Source organism: Acomys minous (genome assembly GCF_964271855.1).
Source record: "Acomys minous genome assembly, chromosome: 6".
Classification (NCBI taxonomy): domain Eukaryota; kingdom Metazoa; phylum Chordata; class Mammalia; order Rodentia; family Muridae; genus Acomys; species Acomys minous.
Window position 1 is genome coordinate 110,962,648 of NC_140487.1, and position 18,740 is coordinate 110,981,387.

The window sequence follows — 18,740 nt, forward strand, 5'->3', positions numbered from 1 at the left end:
TTTTATTTATGGGAAGCTGCTTTCTAGTGGCTGTAAGAAACATGCTCACAGGATTGTGTGGTAGGCCACAAGTTTGGTTTCTTGCCACAGCTTTATTGAGGCAGATCACTGAATAAACCTGAAGTTCAGCAATTGATTGGCTTGGCTGGCCAGAACTCCCTTGGTCCTTCTGTCTCCAAGCACTGGGATTACAGCACATGCAGTCATGTTTAGCTGTACAGGGGTAACGGGGATCCAAACTCAGATCCTCAAGCTTGCCCATCACCCACTATGCTGTCTCCCAGCCTCACCTCCACGCTTTTTAACTCTGCATAGTCTAAACACACTCATGTTGGTCTCTTGTTTTTTGGTAAGGTACTCAGTTCATCTAAGCCTTTTCAAATTCTGACACAATGCAGTAACTGTGCAAATGGGTCTTCACAATGTGTACTGTTTTTTGTTTTCCTTTTGGTTTCTCAAGACAGGGCTTCTCTGTGTAGCCTTGGCTGTCTTAAACTCACTTTGTAGACCAGGCTTGCCTAGAACTCACAGCGATCTGCCTGTCTCTGCCTCCCGAGTGCTGGGATTAAAGGCCTGTGCCACCACGCCCAGCTCCCAATATATAGATAGTGTTGCTGGATATGGTGGATAAGATTGTGTCAAGGTGACAGATGAAACTGACACTTCACCTCTGGTCAATGTTGGTGCATACACACATCACTTTAATTTTTCGAGACAGGGTCTCTCTGTGTTAGCTTTGGCTGTCCTGGACACGCTTTGTAGATCAGGCTGGCCTCGAACTCACATTGATCCGCCTGCCTCGCCTTTTGGCTAAGATCAAGTGTAGTACACACATCACTTAAGCCAGAACTTTTCCCTTGTTTGTCCCCAAGATCTTACATTAGCCTGAGCCTGGTTCTTCAGCATGCACTTACCAAATGCTCGAAATGCCAGTGCCTACCATCAACCTGGCTTACACTGCTGGGACTGAATCCAGGTGCCTGTTAGGTAAGCATGCAACTCCAGCCAGAGTTGCATTTCCAGCCCTATTCATTTTTTTTTTTTTTTTTTTTTTTTTTGGAGACAGGGTTTCTCTGTGTAGCCCCTGGCTGTCCTGGAAGTCACTCTGTAGACCAAACTGGCCTCAAACTCAGAGATCCACCCGCCTCTGCCTCCCCAGTGTTAGGACTAAAGGTGTGTGACACTACCACCCAGCTGTGTAGATCTCTTAAAAAATGTTTTAAGGGGCTGGAGAGATGGCTCAGTGGTTAAGAGCACTGCCTGCTCTTCCAAGGGACCTGGGTTCAATTTCTAGCACCCACGCGGCAGCGCACAACTGTCTGTAACTCAAAGATCTGACACTCTCACAATAATGCACACAAATTAAAATTTTAAAAAGAAACTTAAAAAATCTCAATCATACCCACCTCTAGTTCCCTTTGCTCCTCTGGGCATCCCCTAACACTTCCCGTTCATTTCCTTTCTTTTTTCTATTATTTTTGAGTCCAGTTAGTGCTGCTTGCTGAAATGCTGACTGCTGGATAGCTTGACCTTGTGCAGAATAACTACAGGTTCCACTGAGTTCGTGAATACAGCAAGAACCTGTCTCAAAGGATACTAAGGCTGGCCTGCTGTTTACCAAATGCTGCAGTTACAGATGTGTGCTGACACACCTGGCTGTCTTGAGATAGGGTGTCATGTAACCTGGGTTAGCCTCTAAACAAACATTGCTGCATAGCCAAGGACTGCTGTTTGTCTGGCTTCAGTTGGGTAAAGTGGAGTTACTTTGAAGAACAGCCAAAGGGAAGAATGAAAGCTCATGAGTAGGCAGGGTCAGTAATAATGCTCCAAATGAAGGGCTAAACAGACGCAAATATACCAATGGTATTCACTGTTGTTGATGCTGGGAGCCAGCATTCTAGAGGTGGTTTCCTCCGTGTCATACAAGTTTAGTTTCCACCTATTAACACATGGAAGAACCTGAAGAGCTACGCACACATGTGAGACTCTGCTGCTGTTCCTAGTTCTGGAGTCCCTCAGGATTGTGTTTATTGACTACCTTTCTCCTCCTTGTCATAACCCACCACAGATCAGCATGTAGAACCAGCTCATCCCTACTGAAGTACTTTTGTTTGGCTTTTGAGACAGGGCTTCTTTGTGTGGCTTTGGCTGTCCTGGAACTCTCTGTAGACCAGGCTGCAGAGATCCACCTGGCCCTGCCTCCTGACCTCTGTGACCAAAGGTGTGCACCATAACTGCCTTGCACTATGTCTTTTGGTTAAAAGCCAAAAACAACAAAACACTCTTTAAAGTTTTCCTGAAATTAAGATGCAGACATTTTGTATTTTTGTTTCAACTATCAGAAGTACAATCAGATTTACCCATGGGCAAATATTCAGCTTAGACTTCTGGTGTCCAAGATCACCTCCTTCACACACGCGGTTGTTGTTCTGCCTCACAGGACAGGTCCACCCTTCTGGGAGTGTGCAGGCTCTCCACATCTGAGTGCACTGCTACTGTGCTCTCTGCCTTAACTAGCGTCTGCTGTTGCTGGTGAATATGCCTCACCTGCTTTTCATGTTCTAAGAACACAGCACACGTTCCCTTCCTAGCACTCTCTGCAGTTCATTGCCTTTTAATTTCCTTATACACCCAGCTCTACCAAGAAAGTGGTGTTGTCCTGCAGTACCCAGGCAAGTGAGGAAAAGTGAGTGGCAATGTTCTTAAATTTAGAAATTTATTCTGTTTAATCCACAAGCTTTATATAGCTTTAGTTAAAAAATAAAATAAAACAAAACAAGTGAAACCAGACACTATGTCCAAGTCCAGGCCACCAAATGCAAGAGCTCCTCAGTGTGTGCCGTTTGGAAGAAGGAAAAGATAGGAGTTTCCTAAACAACTTTATATAACTGAAGGGTCCTTCCTGGGTCTAGTGAATTGCCTTTACAAAAGAGAAAGAAAAAAAGAAAAGGGGAGGGGGGGAATGGACACAAAACAACCTAAAGAGGAGAAAATTCCAGAGTTCCGAATCAACTTATGAACTTGTCACACAGAGACAGAATCTCCAGCAGCCATGAGCGGTGCCTCCACTCTCTCTAGAGCTGGGATCCTGAAGTGTCATCAGCAGACTCCACAGGCAACAAGAGTGTTTGTGCCATTGAAACACTCACACCTTTGTGGTACTTCAACAGTGGCCTCACTTCCGGGCAAGCTTACAAACCTATATAAGGTTGGAAGCATAATTTACATGGGTGCTAAGATTCAAGAGAAAGGATAAAGAAAACAAAACCAAAAAAACTTTGGGAAGAGGTAAGGGCATTTAAACAAACCACAAGAATGCCAACAGTATTTAAACCCCCTTTTTTAAAAAAGAGATTTTTGGCTTAAAATATTTCACTCTAAATGTCAATGGAAGAATGTCACTAATACACCGTCGACACCTTTGTAATGTAAATCCATGCCCCCCCCTTTTTAAAACATGGTGAACTTCAACCTAGCAATTATTACAACAAATGTTATAGTCTAAAGCTCAAACACATTTTAGCAATTTTGAAATTGAATTGAGTACAAACCAAATAAAATTTACAACGTAACAAACATGTCCCCCTAGGACTGTGGGGACACTTGCGCCTTCCGCATGGACCGCAGGGCCTTTTCCCGCAGGTGCCTTTCTAAGTCATCAAGGTTGTCATCTTCAGCTTCACTTTCAGTCTCCTGAAAAACAAACCCAAACCAGGAAGACATTAAGTCTTGAGACACAGTGGGACATTCAGAACACAGAGCAGAAGTGACCTGCAGCAGCTACACAGCTCTGCACACAGAAACCACGCAAGGCCCCTGAACCATGACTTCAGACAGGGCCACTTCATCTTTCTGCCTCAAGCTCCCAAGTGCTAGGCTTACAAGCACGCATACCACCATACCCACTTTATCTGGAGGTAGAGGATCAAATCCTGGGCCTTGAATATGTGAAGCAAGCCCTCAACCAACTGAGTTATACCCCTAAGCTAGCTATGCAAGCATGAGTATCTAAGTCTGGACCCCCAGGCTGGCCGCACACCTGCAACGCCAAAGAAGTGGTCTAGCTGGCCAGCCAGCCTATCTGAAAGAGTGAGCTCCAGACAAGACAGCCTGCCCCCAACTCTGATGACTTGTGTTCGATTCTAAATTATAACTTTGCAGATTGTCCTGACTTTGTAAAATACAATTAAAACAAAGGCCTCTACATGCACACATAATCCTGCTGTGATTAGTTCTTTGGGAATCATCCCATTATGTGAAGTGTTTTTTGATGCATCTAGTGTATGTGGCTCAGTGGTAGCAATCATGGCCAACGCACAGCAAAAGACCCTGTCCTCTGTCCCCAGGCCTGCCCCTTGAAAGTATATTTTAAAACTTTGAAACATTCCAGCATCAAGCTTTTGGGAAGCCATTTGTACTCTTCTCTTTGGTCCTGGCAGGTCACCAAGAAACACCCATCTTTCACAGTGACAGAGAGACTATTGCTAGGAAAAGCACAACTATTTCTCAGACAGCAGGCAGAGGCGGTGTGAATACCTTCCTGGGCTCTGGTGCGGCCACAGGCTCTTCCTGTGCTGATGTGGTTGCGACAGCAGAAACAGCCGCAGGGGCTGCAGCAGCTGTGGCGGCGACAGCCACAGCCTTCTCCTTCTTGTGTTTTTTGTGCTTCTTGTGTTTCTTGTCCTTTTTGTGTTTCTTGTCCTTCTTCTTCTTCTTTTTCTTTCCACCACCTTCTTGATCAGAATTCTAAAATCCCAGAAAGAAATAGTGAGGTAATTTATCTGATTAAAATTCTGGGGCTGGAGAGATGGCTCAGAGATTAAGAGCACTGACTGTTCTTCCAGAGGTCCTGAGTTCAATTCCCAGCAACCACATGGTGGCTCACAACCATCTATAATGAGATCTGGTGCCCTCTTCAGGCCTGCAGGCAGTGTACTGTATTCATAATAAATAAATATTTAAAAACAAAACCCCACAAAATTCTGCTTGTTTTATTTCCTTGAGGGACTCATAAACAAATGTGTGTATCGCAAGTGCAAAGACAACTGCCACAACACAGACACTCTCAGAGGCGAGACACATTGGAGCCAAAGTCCACCTGCCAATCAGGAGGAAAGAGCCTAGACACTGATTTGTACAGTTTCCTACTAACTCTGAGCCAGGTCTGGAACTAAGACACCAGCCTGCCTCCACATCTAGAGTGCTATCACTAGAGAAACGTACCACACACAACACTGGTTTCTCAAATCTATTTTTAAAAATCTCATCCACTAATTGGTTTTTATGTGGCATAAAAAGGCCGAGGCTCATTTTGAACTCCTAATCCCGCTGCTGCCCACCAAGGGCTAGGACTGTAAACATGTACCATCACCCCTCCCCCCAGCCAACTAATTATAAAAGATGTCCAAAACAAGGTAGGTACGTACCCTGGCAGGGGATGGGCTTGGTGTCGGGCTTTTAGCCTTTTTGGCTGGTATGGCGGGTGACCAGTTTGTGGAGGGTGACTGAGACTGCACAGGAGATGGAGGTGCTGGAGGCTTTTTAGCTGCTGGCTCAGGAGATCCAGAGACAGATCGGGAAGATGAAACCCTTCTCACAGACTGAGGGCTTGGTGAAGCAGCCCTAGACAAAGAGGGGAAACAAAAAAGGCACAGGATTAGAAAGGCACTCAAAGGAGGCCGCAAACGCCAAGCTTTTATATTGTCCAAGTCTTCTGCAGGATCATGTGTGGCCCACAACTCTGCCATTTGACTGATGGTGCATCCTGTAGGACACTAGTGACATCAGTTCCTTAGTTTCAATCTTTGTATCAATGTTTTGTTTTGTTTTTCGACACAGGGTTTCTCTGTGTAGCCTTGGCTGTCCTGGACTTGCTTTGTAGACCAGGCTGGCCTCGAATTCACAGCAATCTGCCTGCCTCTGCCTCCCAAGGGCTAGGAATAAAGGCGTGTGCCACCACGCTTGGCTTTTTTGTCAGTCTTAAAATAATTTTCAGGGGCCCTCTTCTGGAGTACAGGTATACAAGCAGGCAGAACACTGTATATATAATAAATACATCTTTTAAAAAATGTACAGATACACATATAAGCAAAACACCTATTTGCATAAAATAATGAAGGGGGGGGGAAGGGCCTTTCACTTCAGACTTGGAAACATCTCTCAAACACATGATGCTAAGAACCAAGTAAAGCCCTCTAGCATTAATGCTACAAGAAAGTAGGTCCAAATGTGTGACCAGTATCTACAGCTTGCTTATTATTACTGTTTGTTTTTGAGACAGGGTTTCTCTGTGTAGCCCTGGCTGCCCTGGAACTCTGTAGATAAGGCTGGCCTCGAATTCAGATTTGCCTGCCTCTGCCTCCTTTGTGCAGGTTAAAGGCATGTGCCACCACCAGCTTACTCATTATTTCTGTAACTGTTCAGTAAGACAAAGGCTTCTCCATGTTACACAGCTATGCATTCCTAACAAAAAACACCAAGTATTTACTTTTTTATCTTTTTAGGCTCCGGAGTCCTGGAGACTCTCCTAATAGGTCTAGTACTTGGAGATGGGGACTGCCTTCCTTGGGGTGATGCCGATGCTCCTCTTCGAACAGGGGGAGGACTTGAGGTCTGAGGAGCCCGTGGCCGCGGTGAGGGCGAATGCCGTTTGTTTGGTTGTGGTGACCGGGCCTCCCGGGTGGAGCGGCCTGGGGAAGATCCTTTCCTATGCTTTGAAGATAACGAGGGCGAGCGTCTCTTGGTGACTGGGGGGCTTCTTTGTTTGGGTGGTGGAGAGTGGGAGACCCGGCGCTTTGGTGGTGGAGACGGTGATGCCCTTCGCTTGGGCGGGGGTGGGGGTGAGGCGGTTCTCCTCTTTGGAGGTGGGGAAGGGGAGTATCTCCTCTGGATGGGAGGAGAGTATCTTCTTGGAGAAGGCGAGCGGCGGCGTGGGGGAGAAGGAGTCCTAAAAAACACAACATTAAGCTGAAACCAACAGAATCTGGAAATAAAAAACGACTGCTACTATTATTAGGGTGTGTGCATGCCCACACATCTTGCTTGCCGAGGTGGGACATCTTTGTAGAATCAATTTTCTCCACCAGCCTTTATGTGGATTCTGGACCATTTACTGTTTCATGAGAACCTCACACTGGGTTCTACCTGTGAGCACCAGCTGAGCCGGGTAATAATCAGTTAACAATGGGCAACCGAAAAAGTCTGCTTTACCGAGTACTATGTCACACGCCCGGGTTCAACTCTTCCCATGCCACCGGCTCACACAGGGTTTCTCTGTGTAGCCCTGGCTGTCCTGGAACTAACGCCCTCTGTAGACCAGGCTGGCTTCTTCCAATTCCCAGAGTTCCAACTGTCAATGCCTCCACTGCCTGGCAAGATGGCTCAACTCTGAGGAACACTTACTGCTCTTACAGAGGACCTGGCTTTGGTGACCAGCACCTGTAGTTCACAGATGTTTATAATTAAAATTCATGGGGATCCAATGTCATTTTCTGGCTTTCATGGGCACCACGTACACACAGTACACATATACACATGCAGATAGAACAGTCTACACACACTGAAACAAACATTTATTTGTATGTGATGATGTGCTGTCTCCTTTGAACCAGCACCCTAGTTTACTGAAAAAGCTTTCAAGACAGTCTTCTGTGCCAGGTTAGATTTGAAGTTTAAATTAGCAACTAGTTTTCTTTTAAATGTAAGTATGTTGAGTACAGTATTAGGGCTGTATTTATACTAAAAGTTATTTGTTTGAAGTTCAGGTTTAACTGAGAGGCCTGCGTTTTCCTGGCAACCTTACAGAACACTGGTGTGAGACAATTCCTTTAGGGTGATGTAGCTATTTAGCTGCTGCTGATTTGGTGTGTAGGAAGCAGAACAACTCAGAGGCATAGGAGATTTCTAAACACTGTAGAAAGACGAATAGATTATATATTTATTCTCATAATACTTCCTCTAATAGTAAAATTTTGGGGAAATTTTAATTTCATATTTACAGAAAAGTTTCAAAAACAGTACCCTAAAAAATCTGTCTCACTCAATATTCATGGATTGTTCCCCTGTGTTTAAAGCTCGAGCCCTACCCCAGATCCTCCACCGCCACATCACTAAGCTGTGTCCTCAGGCCTTGCTTTGTCTCCTGTGTAGACATAGATACGTTGTTTTTATTTAAGTTTGAAAACTAGTCATGAGTGTCACGCTTCAATTTCATTCGAACACTTCAGTGTGACACTCAACAATTTCCAAACAGTTTTTATTCTTGCTCTTTTTAGGGAAAACCCAAACCTTACACATCTGAGCTAAACTAAGCCTTAAAATAAGGAACTGTCCCGTGTTCCAGTCACCTGAAGTTTTTGTTGTTGTTGTTGTTACTGTTGCCTTCCTTGACCTGGGTAGTCATAGGGTATACAGTTCATGTTTGTTATACATGACTCTCACTTCCTTTGCTGCCACAGAATGGAACAGTAACTTGGGTAGGTTCTCATTAGTGGAAGCTCTTCCCTGAGGACAATATCTGAAGTGGTTTAAGAGTTTATATCACAGGGCAGTTATAATGCTGTATACCTCAAGATTATGCCCCCTTTATATCATATATATACACATATATATATGTGTGCATATTATATATAATATCTGAACAGGTGAGACATCATATAAGAAAGGCAGGATTTATATATTAGGCTAGGAATGTCACTTTACACTGCTGTGTATTCTTTCTGTCCCTAAGACTTGGCCCAGTGCCAAGCATACAGTTGGTGTCTAATATTTGTTGATAGAACTCTAAGTATATATTTAGTATAATTATGTTAACAATGTATCCTATTTTTCTTTTTTTTCCTCTTTTGAATAGGGTAGTTAGTGAAAGACATCAATCCAATAATTAGGTCAGTGTTCCTGGGGACTTAAAGTCCTAAGTGATCACCACATACAAGGGTGTTTAGCAGCCAGCCTTTTTGAGAACCTCTCAATTTCACTTGTTGATCCTCACTTGAGTGGCTGTGTCCTCTGTCCCTCCCAAGTGTAGTCTAAAATCTTAATTCTAAGTCTACAGTTCACAAGACATTCCTTAATTTTTAAAGAATTCTTAATATCCAAACTTCTGCCCTTGACACTGTTGACAACCTTTCCCCTGAAGTCCCTGTTCCTCTGTGCCCCGGGTATCTTCTGGTCTCTTCATGTAACCTCATGACATTCCTCATATATTTCCTTTTTTGCTCTTAGTCATCAGACCTCACTCTTGGGTAACTTCCATTCAGTGATTTCATTTCAGCTTAGACTTTCCAGTCTGCTCTCTTCCTGTGCTCACTTGGTTACACCACTGTCATTTCTGTGTCTTCACGGACTTGATCCCCACACACCCATCTTAGGTTTGTGTTCTTCCGTGTCTAAGTTCAGAACCACTGTACATGTTTACTCCTCTGCCCTCCGTCCACTCTTGGTGTATAAGTTCTGCTGATCTTACGCCCACCTTTCTGACACATCATTCTGTTTCAGTCTTTATTCCTGTTCCCCCATCACTTTGCTGGTACACATTACAGATTGGGCTCTCTAAAAACATGCAGCCTAACACCCGCTGTCAACTTGATGAGCCTTCTGCAAAGAGTTTTGCTGATTCCTAAGAGCCTCCTTTTGTCTTTGCCATTCTATTCTGATAAGTCTTCCAAAAGAACAGAGCCAACACTTCTGTCTCAAAGGATCACTTCTTAGTGCAAGTTTACTGCTGGGCAAAGGTAATTTTGAAAGTTCTACCTGGCTTTTCTCTTAAAGGTAGGGAAGTCCTGTTATGTTAATTAGGAATTAAGACTTGATATAACATTTAGGGAAACTGTACAGTTTGTGCTTGGATCTTTCAACATACATCCCTGCTCAGAAGTGGGTTTACAACAAGCCAATTGCTCAGACAGGGTGGTTGAGTGGAGCTGGGTAACTATTTAGTAACACTGGCTAGGCACAGTGGCTTCAATCTTAATTCCAAACTTGGGGGGTGTCCGGGACAGCCCCAAATCCAAGGCCAGTCTAGTATACACAGTAAGATCTTATTAAACAAGAATAGCCCTATCCAAAAACAACATGCACACTCATTTTCCCTTTCTTTAATACACACTAAATAAATGCACTAAAAAACTGAATCATTCTACAGTTAGTGCTTGTCTTGGATTCACTGCCCCCCCACAAACACACACACACACACACAGAAAAGTTACGACAAACCAAAAACGCACACTTCCTTCTCTTTTATAGTTATAGACCTTTAGAATTAAACTATCCAGCAGTCAATTACCAGTTACTGCCCAGTTCTCTTCCCACCAATCTGTGACTTCTTCACTCTTCCTGTGAAAGAGCCAACACTTTGGGGTATGTTTTGTGTGGGTTCTTTTAAGACAGAGTGTATATATATATATGTATGTCAGCTGACCTGGGACTCCCGATTCAGGCTGGTTCCAAACTAGTGTTGATCTTTCTGCCTCCACCACTTAAGGGCTGGGATTATGGGTGTGTGTTGACACACACACACAGCATGTGACTGACATTTTCCAAAGAGATTTGGATCTGCTAATGCAGACTGGGGTTCCTGCATTCTTGATAGGAGTATTAGCAACAATTACAAAATGGGAACAATGCCAATAGATCAGCGCTACTATTAATGTGCACAACTTGATGGTTTAAGAATATTCCCATGGTTGTTTACTTTTCCATTTGTTTGTTGAGCATGGCCTGTCTGCTCTATATGGCAGGCTGACCTCCAACTCAAAAATTTCCTGTCCCAGCCTTTCAAGAGCTGAGATTCTAAACCTAAGTAACACACTTGGCTTGTATTTTCTTTTCCTCCCCCCCCTCCCCATTTTTCAAAAGACAGGGTTTTTCTGTGTAGCCTTGGCTGTCCTGGAACTCATTCTGTAGACCAGACTGGCCTCAAACTCAGAGATCCACCTGCCTCTGCCTCACTAATGCTGGGATTACAGGTGTGCATCACCGCCGCCCGGCCCTATTTCCTAGTTCTAGCGTCCTGTGTCACATAAATGAGCTCACATTTAACATGTGCCGTTAGGACTAGAGATGCAGTGTCTCCATACAAAACAACGTTCAAGAGTCTATTGGACACAGTACCTTCGTCGTGGTGGTGGGGTGGGAGATCTGCGCCGACGAGGAGGGGGGGGCGGAGGGGGCGGAGGAGCTGGAGAAGGAGATCGTCGCCTTCTGGCAGGTGGTGGGGAGGGACTTCTCCTCCTTCTGCCACTAAAGCAAGGAATCAGTTATCCTCAGTCAGTGACATTTAACATCAAGCCCCCCTGCCCTCCCCCCCGAAGCATATTTCCAGTGGTTAACCCAGGCAGAGACATTACTTTCAGCTTCACTTTTGATATGGGTAAAACAGCTTTGTGAAGTTTAGCTTCAGACAAAAGCGTGTATATATGGTTATGACAGAAACCACCCAAGAGTGATTCAAAAGACTTTGTCACCAGAACATTCATTTTTAGTTGGAATAGAGAACAATCAGTTGGGAAACTTATCTGAGACTTATGTGGACCATGTCAGGGTTAAATTCCGCCAAACTGTTCTTTGAGAAGGCTTTTCAGTTCACTTTGATTCTTTATGAGATATTCCGGCTATTAACAGACACCAATAGCTGGAGGGCACTGCTCCGAGCTGCCCCTCCTCTGCAGCACTGTGGGACACAGTGACTGCATACACTAGGTATGTACTCTATGGCTGAGTTGTACGTACCTCCAATCTTTAGGATCTTAACACTGAAAAGGCATCACACCTACCAATAGTCTAAAGACAAACCACAAAGCTGAGTACCAGAGCTGCCTGGAGTGTGTGCGGGAGGTGGGGTTGGGAGGGGGTGGGGGTTTAATGTGGCTAATACATACTTGAACCAAATCTAGCCCAATTCTGAGTTCTGTAATAGACGTAAACACACCCACGTACCAAGAAGTACAATGCATTAACCAGCCAGAAGCAACTTCACACAAGATTTACTTAAATGTAGGCCAGTTTGCCACATTTGAGGCAAAGTGACACGTGAGAAAGATGTCATTTTGTAAAGTTCTCAGCTTCTTCCTCAGCCATAGCTGACACTAACCCTGGCTCTAATGTTTACCAGGCCCCGGCTCCTATTTAAGACCAGACAGAGAAAAGCCAGAAATTCACTACCAGCCAACCAGATTTGATTTAGGTTTGTTGGTGATCCCTGATCTTAACACTTTACACAAACACTTAAAATCATGCTTAATTTTATCCCTCATCCCCAAAATATGGGAATGAGCCAGGCTGTGGTGGCACACGCCTTTAATCCCAGCAAAGAAGCAGAGGTAGGGGCATCTGAGTTCAAGGCCAGCCTGGTCCACAAAGTGAGTTCCAGGATAGCCAAGGCCACACAGAAAAACCCTGTCTTCAAACAAAACAACAAAAAGAAAAATATGATGCTGTACCATAACTCAACATCTTTTCTGTCAGGCATGGTGGTGGACCATTTTATCCCAGTGACCAGGGCACAGAGGAAAGCAGATTTCTCTGAGTTCCAGGCCAATTAGGGCTACATACAAAGACCCTACCTGAAACAAAGCAAAAGAATTTTTTTGTTTTGCTTTCTGTTACAGGAGCTCACTGTGTAGGCCTGGCTGGTCTCTGCCTTCCGAGTATGCCACCATGCCCAAATGGATAGTGATTTCTAACAGCATTAAACTTGAAGCTACTAATATAACCTAAAACCACTGGAGTGAGCTGGGGAAACCATCGGGTTTTTGTCTTGTTTTTTGAGACAGCGCCTCCTCACATAGGCATGGCTGTCCTAGAACTTACTATGTAGACCACTGTTGGGATTGAAAGCATGCACCACCACACCCAGCTAGGAACATTAATTTTGATTTTACTGTTTTAAGAACTCCTTCTTTAAGAACTCTTTCTACAATGGGGGAAAGAGAAAAATCACAACACTAACATAATTCTGTGGAAAGCAATTTTTGATTTTCAGTTTAGCAATTTCACAGAAGCCAGAAGTCACTGCAGTTTGGTGAAAAATATTTCATACCCGATTTCCTTCTTTCCTTTTAAAAAGGATGTATTTATTTATTATGTATACAGTGCAGGTTTACCTGCACACCAGAAAAGGGCATAAATGGTTGTGTGAGCCACCATGTGGGTGCTGGGAATTGAACTCAGGACCTCTAGAAGAGCAGCTGGTGGGTGCTCTTAACCTCTGAGCCACCTCTCCAGCCCATATTTCTTTTCTATTTCTATTTTTTTATTACCATGAAAAAAATCCCCTCTTCAGCAGAAATACCCAACTCTGTTATGTTACATTATTGCTTCCCAAATGTCTTTCCCAAAAGACTACAAAACGGGAGAAGATGAAAGCAAGAAGAATTCCTGCAGTTTGACAGGGGATGCTCAACCTGTACTTAGAAAAGGAAAGTCGGGGGCTGGAGAGATGGCAACCTGTACTTAGAAAAGGAAAGTCGGGGGCTGGAGAGATGGCTCAGTGGTTAAGAGCGCTGCCTGCTCTTCCAGAGGCCCTGAGTTCAATTCCCAGCAACCACATGGTGGCTCACAACCGTCTATAATGTAATCTGATACCCTCTTCTGCAGATAAAGCACTCATATGCAATAAATAAATAAATCTTAAAAAAAAAAGAAAAGAAAAGAAAAGTAGTGACGATGTCAGTGGCACAGGTCAAAGATGTGGGGAAGGTACTTCTCACTGTGCTTTTTTACTTGTGAGACGGGCCTGGCTAAAAGTTTTGTTTTGTTGGGTTTTTTAAGAGAGGGCTTCTCTGTATAGTCCTGGCTATCTTGGAACTTGCTCTGTGGACCAGGCTGCCTGCCTCTGCTTGCCAAGTGCTAGGATTAAAGGCACGCGCCAACATACCCAGCCCACCAAAAGATTTTTATAAAGGACCTATTAAAGTTTTATGTTTTCAACGTCACATAAACACATGATCAAAAATATTCAGCCAAAGGAGGTAGGGGGAGAAAGGGAAGGCTGGTAAGATAAAGGCACTTGCCACCAAGCCTGAAGAACTGACTGAGTTCGATTCCCAAGAACCACATGGTAAACAGAGAGAACCAATTCTTCTTTTTTTTTTTCCTAAATAGGGTCTCTCTGTGTAGCCTTGGCTGTCCTAGATCTGCTTTGTAGACCAGGCTGGCCTCAAACTCAGTGATCCACCTGCCTCTGCTTCCTGAGTACTGGGATTAAAGGCATGCGCCACCAAGCTGGGCAAGAACCAATTCTTATAAATGTCCTTTGACCTCCAACAGGTGCACTGTGGCATGTGTGTACCCACACATATACACAATAAATAAAAACACAATGAAGATGAAAGGATCTAAAATCAACACCCCACACACTGCTCTTTGTATCATTCACCTGACAAGATAAAAACAACAACAACAAAACACAACAAAGCAATGTAAGCCTCTCTCTACTGACATAATGCATCTATAAACGGGGACAGGCATCTAAACAGAAAATTAAGTAAACTTGGTAGATAACCCTAATTTACCAAAATAGTGTCTAACCAACCTTTTAGTCACTGGCGATTGCCATCGTTTTCCCATCTGCATCCTGAGAGCAGTGGAGAAAAACATATGTCAAGAATTCCATTTATGCAAGTTAAATCCTTCTTGTGGAAGCATTTGTTAAAAGCTTCAAAATGTCTGGAATTAGTGCTTCGATTTAATTGCTTTCATGTATAAATAAAGCAATCCTTGAAACTGGTCTAGTTTTAATGTTAAGAGCTACCAAAGCAAGAAAAAACAAGTCAACCAAAAAGCCCACCAAGCCCAACCTCTGCCTCTAAGTTGACATAAGCTTGAGGCTCACCCTGCAAGTTACAGCTTCAACCCAACCACAGACCAGTGAGAACCCTTAATGAAGGCCGTTACCGAGGGGAAGTCTCTTTCTGGCGCTTTCGAGGTGATGGAGAGGCACTCCGAGAGGGAGAATGTCTCCGCCGCCTGCCTACCTCACCGTTCTTCACATGAGATCTCTTGGGCCGCTCATCTTCTGAGGTGGAAGAAGAGCCAGAGTCTGTAATCACAGAGCAAAGAAGAACAACAAAATATCACAAGCATGCACACAAACACACACCCTTAGCCCCTTCTATGGCATGCTCAAGGTTCTAGGTTCTATCCCCAGCACAGGGGGAAATGTTAGACTCAGTGTCACAGCATTTACCAAGTATGGCATGAGGTCATGGGTTCAAGTCTCAGTACCACCAAGACAATCTTAGTGGCAATCAACAGCCCACACCCAGCAGAAAAATGGCCACCACTAGACTAGTGTTTGTCAAGAGTGCAGAGGCCTGTGTGGGCCTCTTGGCGAATCTTGGGCTTCTGAATCAGGCTTGTTGCTGCATGTCGTATCTGGTGTGAGGGGAGGTAGAGGCAGGAGAACCTGAAGTTCACCACCAGCCTCAGCAACACAGCAATAAAGTCAAGACCACCTCACAAACAACAAAGCAAACACAAATTTACTGAGTCTTTTCCAATTAACAGAGTAAAGCTTCAAAAGAATCTAAGGGCTGATGGTGCAATTCAGTGGCAGATCACATGCCTAGCACGAGTAGGCCCTGGGTTACATGCCAGCAGCAAAAGAAAAAAAAAAATCAATAAGTCATTCAAAGTAGAAAATAAAGATTTTCACTATAATAATTACAACAATCACTTGAAGGATGGATGGGGTGCAGGTGTGTGTGCGTGCGTGCTAGTAGAGAGCCTGTCTTGGTATGAGGCCCTGGGAATCCAACCCCAGCACCGCATTAACAGGCTGCAGTGGTGCAAAGCTGCAATTTCAGCACTGAGGAGGTGGAAGGAAGAAGAACAGAAGTTTAAGGTCATTTTTGGCTACAGAGGAAGTTCACAGTGAGCCTGGGCTGCATTAGAGCCTGCCAACCCAATCCAACCCAACCCCACACAAAATTAAATAAGCAAGGTAAGAACAGAACATCTGTGTGGTGGAGACACACGCCTTGAATGCCAGCACTCAGGAGACTGAGGCAGAAGGACCTCCTGTGTTTGAGGCCAGCCTGATCTACAAAATGAGTCCAGTCCTTGGTCTTGCTGTGTAGACCAGGCTGACCTTAATCTCACAGAGATTTGCCTGCTGGGACTAAAGGCCTGTGCCACCACGCCTGGCCTTTGTTTTGTTTTTCTTTTTTCTTTTTTTCTAGACAGGGTTTTCTCTGTGTAGCCTTGGCCATCCTGGACTCACTTTGTAGACCAGGCTGGCCTCGAACTCACAGCGATCCGCCTGCCTCTGCCTCCCGAGTGCTGGGATTAAAGGCGTGCACCACCACACCCGGCCTGCCTTTGTTTTGTTTTAAGACGGGTTTTTCTGTGTAGCCCTAGCAGTCCTGGAACTCACTCTGTAGACCAGGCTGGCCTCAAACTCAAAAGATCCATCTGCCTCTGCCTCTGCCTCCTGAGTGTTGGGATTAAAGGCGTGTGTCATCACTACCTGGGTAATTATCTTATTTTTAATAATACTGGGAATAAAGCCTAGGGCTTTACATACAGTAAGCTGTATACTACCACAGAACCATATTCCTAGCCAGATTTGTACTTTGATAATATAACAACTTAAAAGAAAATTTTAAGGGCTTAAAATAAGAAGGAAAGAAATATACAGTGGCCCAGACAAAGAATTAAGGGCCAAACACATCTGAAGGCAAATGGCCTGCCCTCAGAAGCAGAGCTGCTCAGTGGTTAAGAGAGATGGCTGTTCTTCTTTAGGTCCCGGCTCAATTCCCAGCACCTACATGGTGGATCATAATGTCTCCAACTCCAGATCCCACAGGATCTGATACCCTCTTCTGGCTTTCTTAGATCAGATATACGCATGGTGCACAGACACACATGTAGGTAGGTAAAACACTCACATGCTAAAAACTAAAAACAAAACAAAAGGTGGTGATGGTGGTGGGGGAAGCTGGTCTCAAATTCACCATGTAGCCAATGACTGAACTTTGGGGCCTCCTGCTTCCACCTCCCCAGTGCTGGCATCACAGGCGTCTCCGGGTTTGCTGTTTGGGACTCTCAGTGTATAGCCTTTCTGCCTCATACTCCACAGGAAATCTTCTGCCTCCCCCTCCCAAGTGCTGGGCTTTCAAGTGTGAAGGTGCAAAGCACTTTCTTATTGTCCATACCAGATGAAGACTGCTGGTTCTGTCGCCTGTACTGTCGCCTCTGCTGCACAGAATCAGCTGCAGCCATTTTGCTGCCTTTGTCTTCTTCTGAAAGATGGATGTGTTTAGAAAGTGCTGTCAGTAACACACGGGTAATGTGGCTCAGCTGAGCATGAACACAGGCACTTCAACTTTTATCAACTACTACGCATCAACTTCGTGACTAGAGGTCAGGCTGAGAGACAGGAATTCTGAAACATTTTAGCTGGCTGTCAAAACCCAGAATTATGTTCAAATATAGAAGAAAAAGAACGAGGTTCAGATGAATAAGTAACCAAACTGAGCACACTTAAACGCTGGGCCTAGTAATCTCAAATGGTATGTCATCACTTTCAGCTCTTCTCTATTGCAGTGCCCTGTACAGCCAGCCAATCTCCAACCCCAGCAAATAATCAAATATGGAAAAAGTAAAAAACAAACAAACTAAACTAAAAAAAACAAAAACCAACAACAAACCAACCAACCTCTAGAAAATTATTATCCAACTTACCAGATTCAGACAACTCCACTTTTCGAGGCTTAGGGGCTGGTGAAGGTGACTCTCTTTTCTCAGTACCTTTATGTTTTGTCACTAAAAAACAAGGGGGGGGGGAACAAACAACTCATACACAATAAAAAGAACAATGTATTAATAGTACAAAATGGGTGTGCCTATTCATATGAAAAACTTAACTTAAAATTTAAACATGGAAAGCTTCTAATAGTAGTTCAACAAGGTGAGTAAGAAGCCTGCACTGATTCCTCAAAGCCCATACAATAAAGCAGCTGGATGCAGGGGTATGTGCTTCAACTCCAGTACTCCTACAGCACGGTGGGAGGTGAAGATGAGGGAATGGCCTGGGAATCTGTTTGTGGGCCAGCTAGTCTGGAGTATGTACCACAGAGAGACCATGTCTCATCAAGGTAGAAGAGGAGAAATCAACTCACAAAAATTCCTTTTTTTCTCTCCAGACAGGGTTTCTCTGAATAGCCCTGGTTGTCCTAGAACTCTCTGTAGACCAGGCTTATAGGTATAACATTATTGTGTAATTCAAATGCCAAATTCTGTATCCCCTCAATCTGGTTGCAAGTCTTATTCTGAGAATCTCCTGTCTCAGTGTTGTATAAACTCTACTCCCTAATTGCCCACTGATATGCCAATAAAGCAGCTTACAGCCAGACGCTGAGCAGGGGAGACAATGGGGCTGGACTTCCTGCCATCAGGGGAGGAAGAGTTAGAGGACACAGGGGATTCAGCAGGGGATTGAGCCATGGGTGCATGTTCAGGAGAGACCAAAAGAGAAAGCTCAGCAGGGAAAGTCACAACGTGCAAGCATCTCTGGGATGACTAATGAATTTTGATAGGGTATCTGATCAAAAACAGTTGTGGCTTATTTAATACTCTGAATCCTGTCAAGCTCTAGGGCAGCAGCCATGAGAACTGGAAGCCTAGCACTCCAGCCTCATCTGCTACAGCAATCAACGAGAAGATCGCTATATTATCCTCTTACATGCAGTAAACAAGCTCCATATCCGCGGGCCACCTTCTTGCATCGAATGACTCTATCA

The 18,740-nt window shown here is 44.4% G+C and overlaps 1 protein-coding gene across 5 annotated transcripts in view; it reads right to left on the reverse strand.

Annotated features, from left to right (window-relative positions):
• Positions 1 to 2,697: 2,697 nt before the first annotated feature.
• SRRM1 (serine and arginine repetitive matrix 1) overlaps positions 2,698 to 18,740 on the reverse strand; it is a 35,738-nt gene continuing 19,695 nt past the window's right edge. For 3 of the 5 annotated variants that reach the window (XM_084788283.1, XM_084788281.1, XM_084788285.1), the window contains 9 exons: positions 17,683 to 17,763; positions 17,154 to 17,240; positions 14,893 to 15,037; positions 14,531 to 14,572; positions 11,110 to 11,238; positions 6,488 to 6,946; positions 5,427 to 5,622; positions 4,537 to 4,746; positions 2,698 to 3,693 (listed from right to left, as the gene is read on the reverse strand). In XM_084788283.1, the coding sequence (XP_084644409.1) occupies positions 3,586 to 3,693; positions 4,537 to 4,746; positions 5,427 to 5,622; positions 6,488 to 6,946; positions 11,110 to 11,238; positions 14,531 to 14,572; positions 14,893 to 15,037; positions 17,154 to 17,240; positions 17,683 to 17,763 (1,457 nt within the window). In that variant the 3' untranslated portion in view covers positions 2,698 to 3,585. The remainder of the gene's footprint in view (positions 3,694 to 4,536; positions 4,747 to 5,426; positions 5,623 to 6,487; positions 6,947 to 11,109; positions 11,239 to 14,530; positions 14,573 to 14,892; positions 15,038 to 17,153; positions 17,241 to 17,682; positions 17,764 to 18,740) is intronic. The other 2 variants (XM_084788284.1, XM_084788282.1) reach the window with 1 other exon arrangement.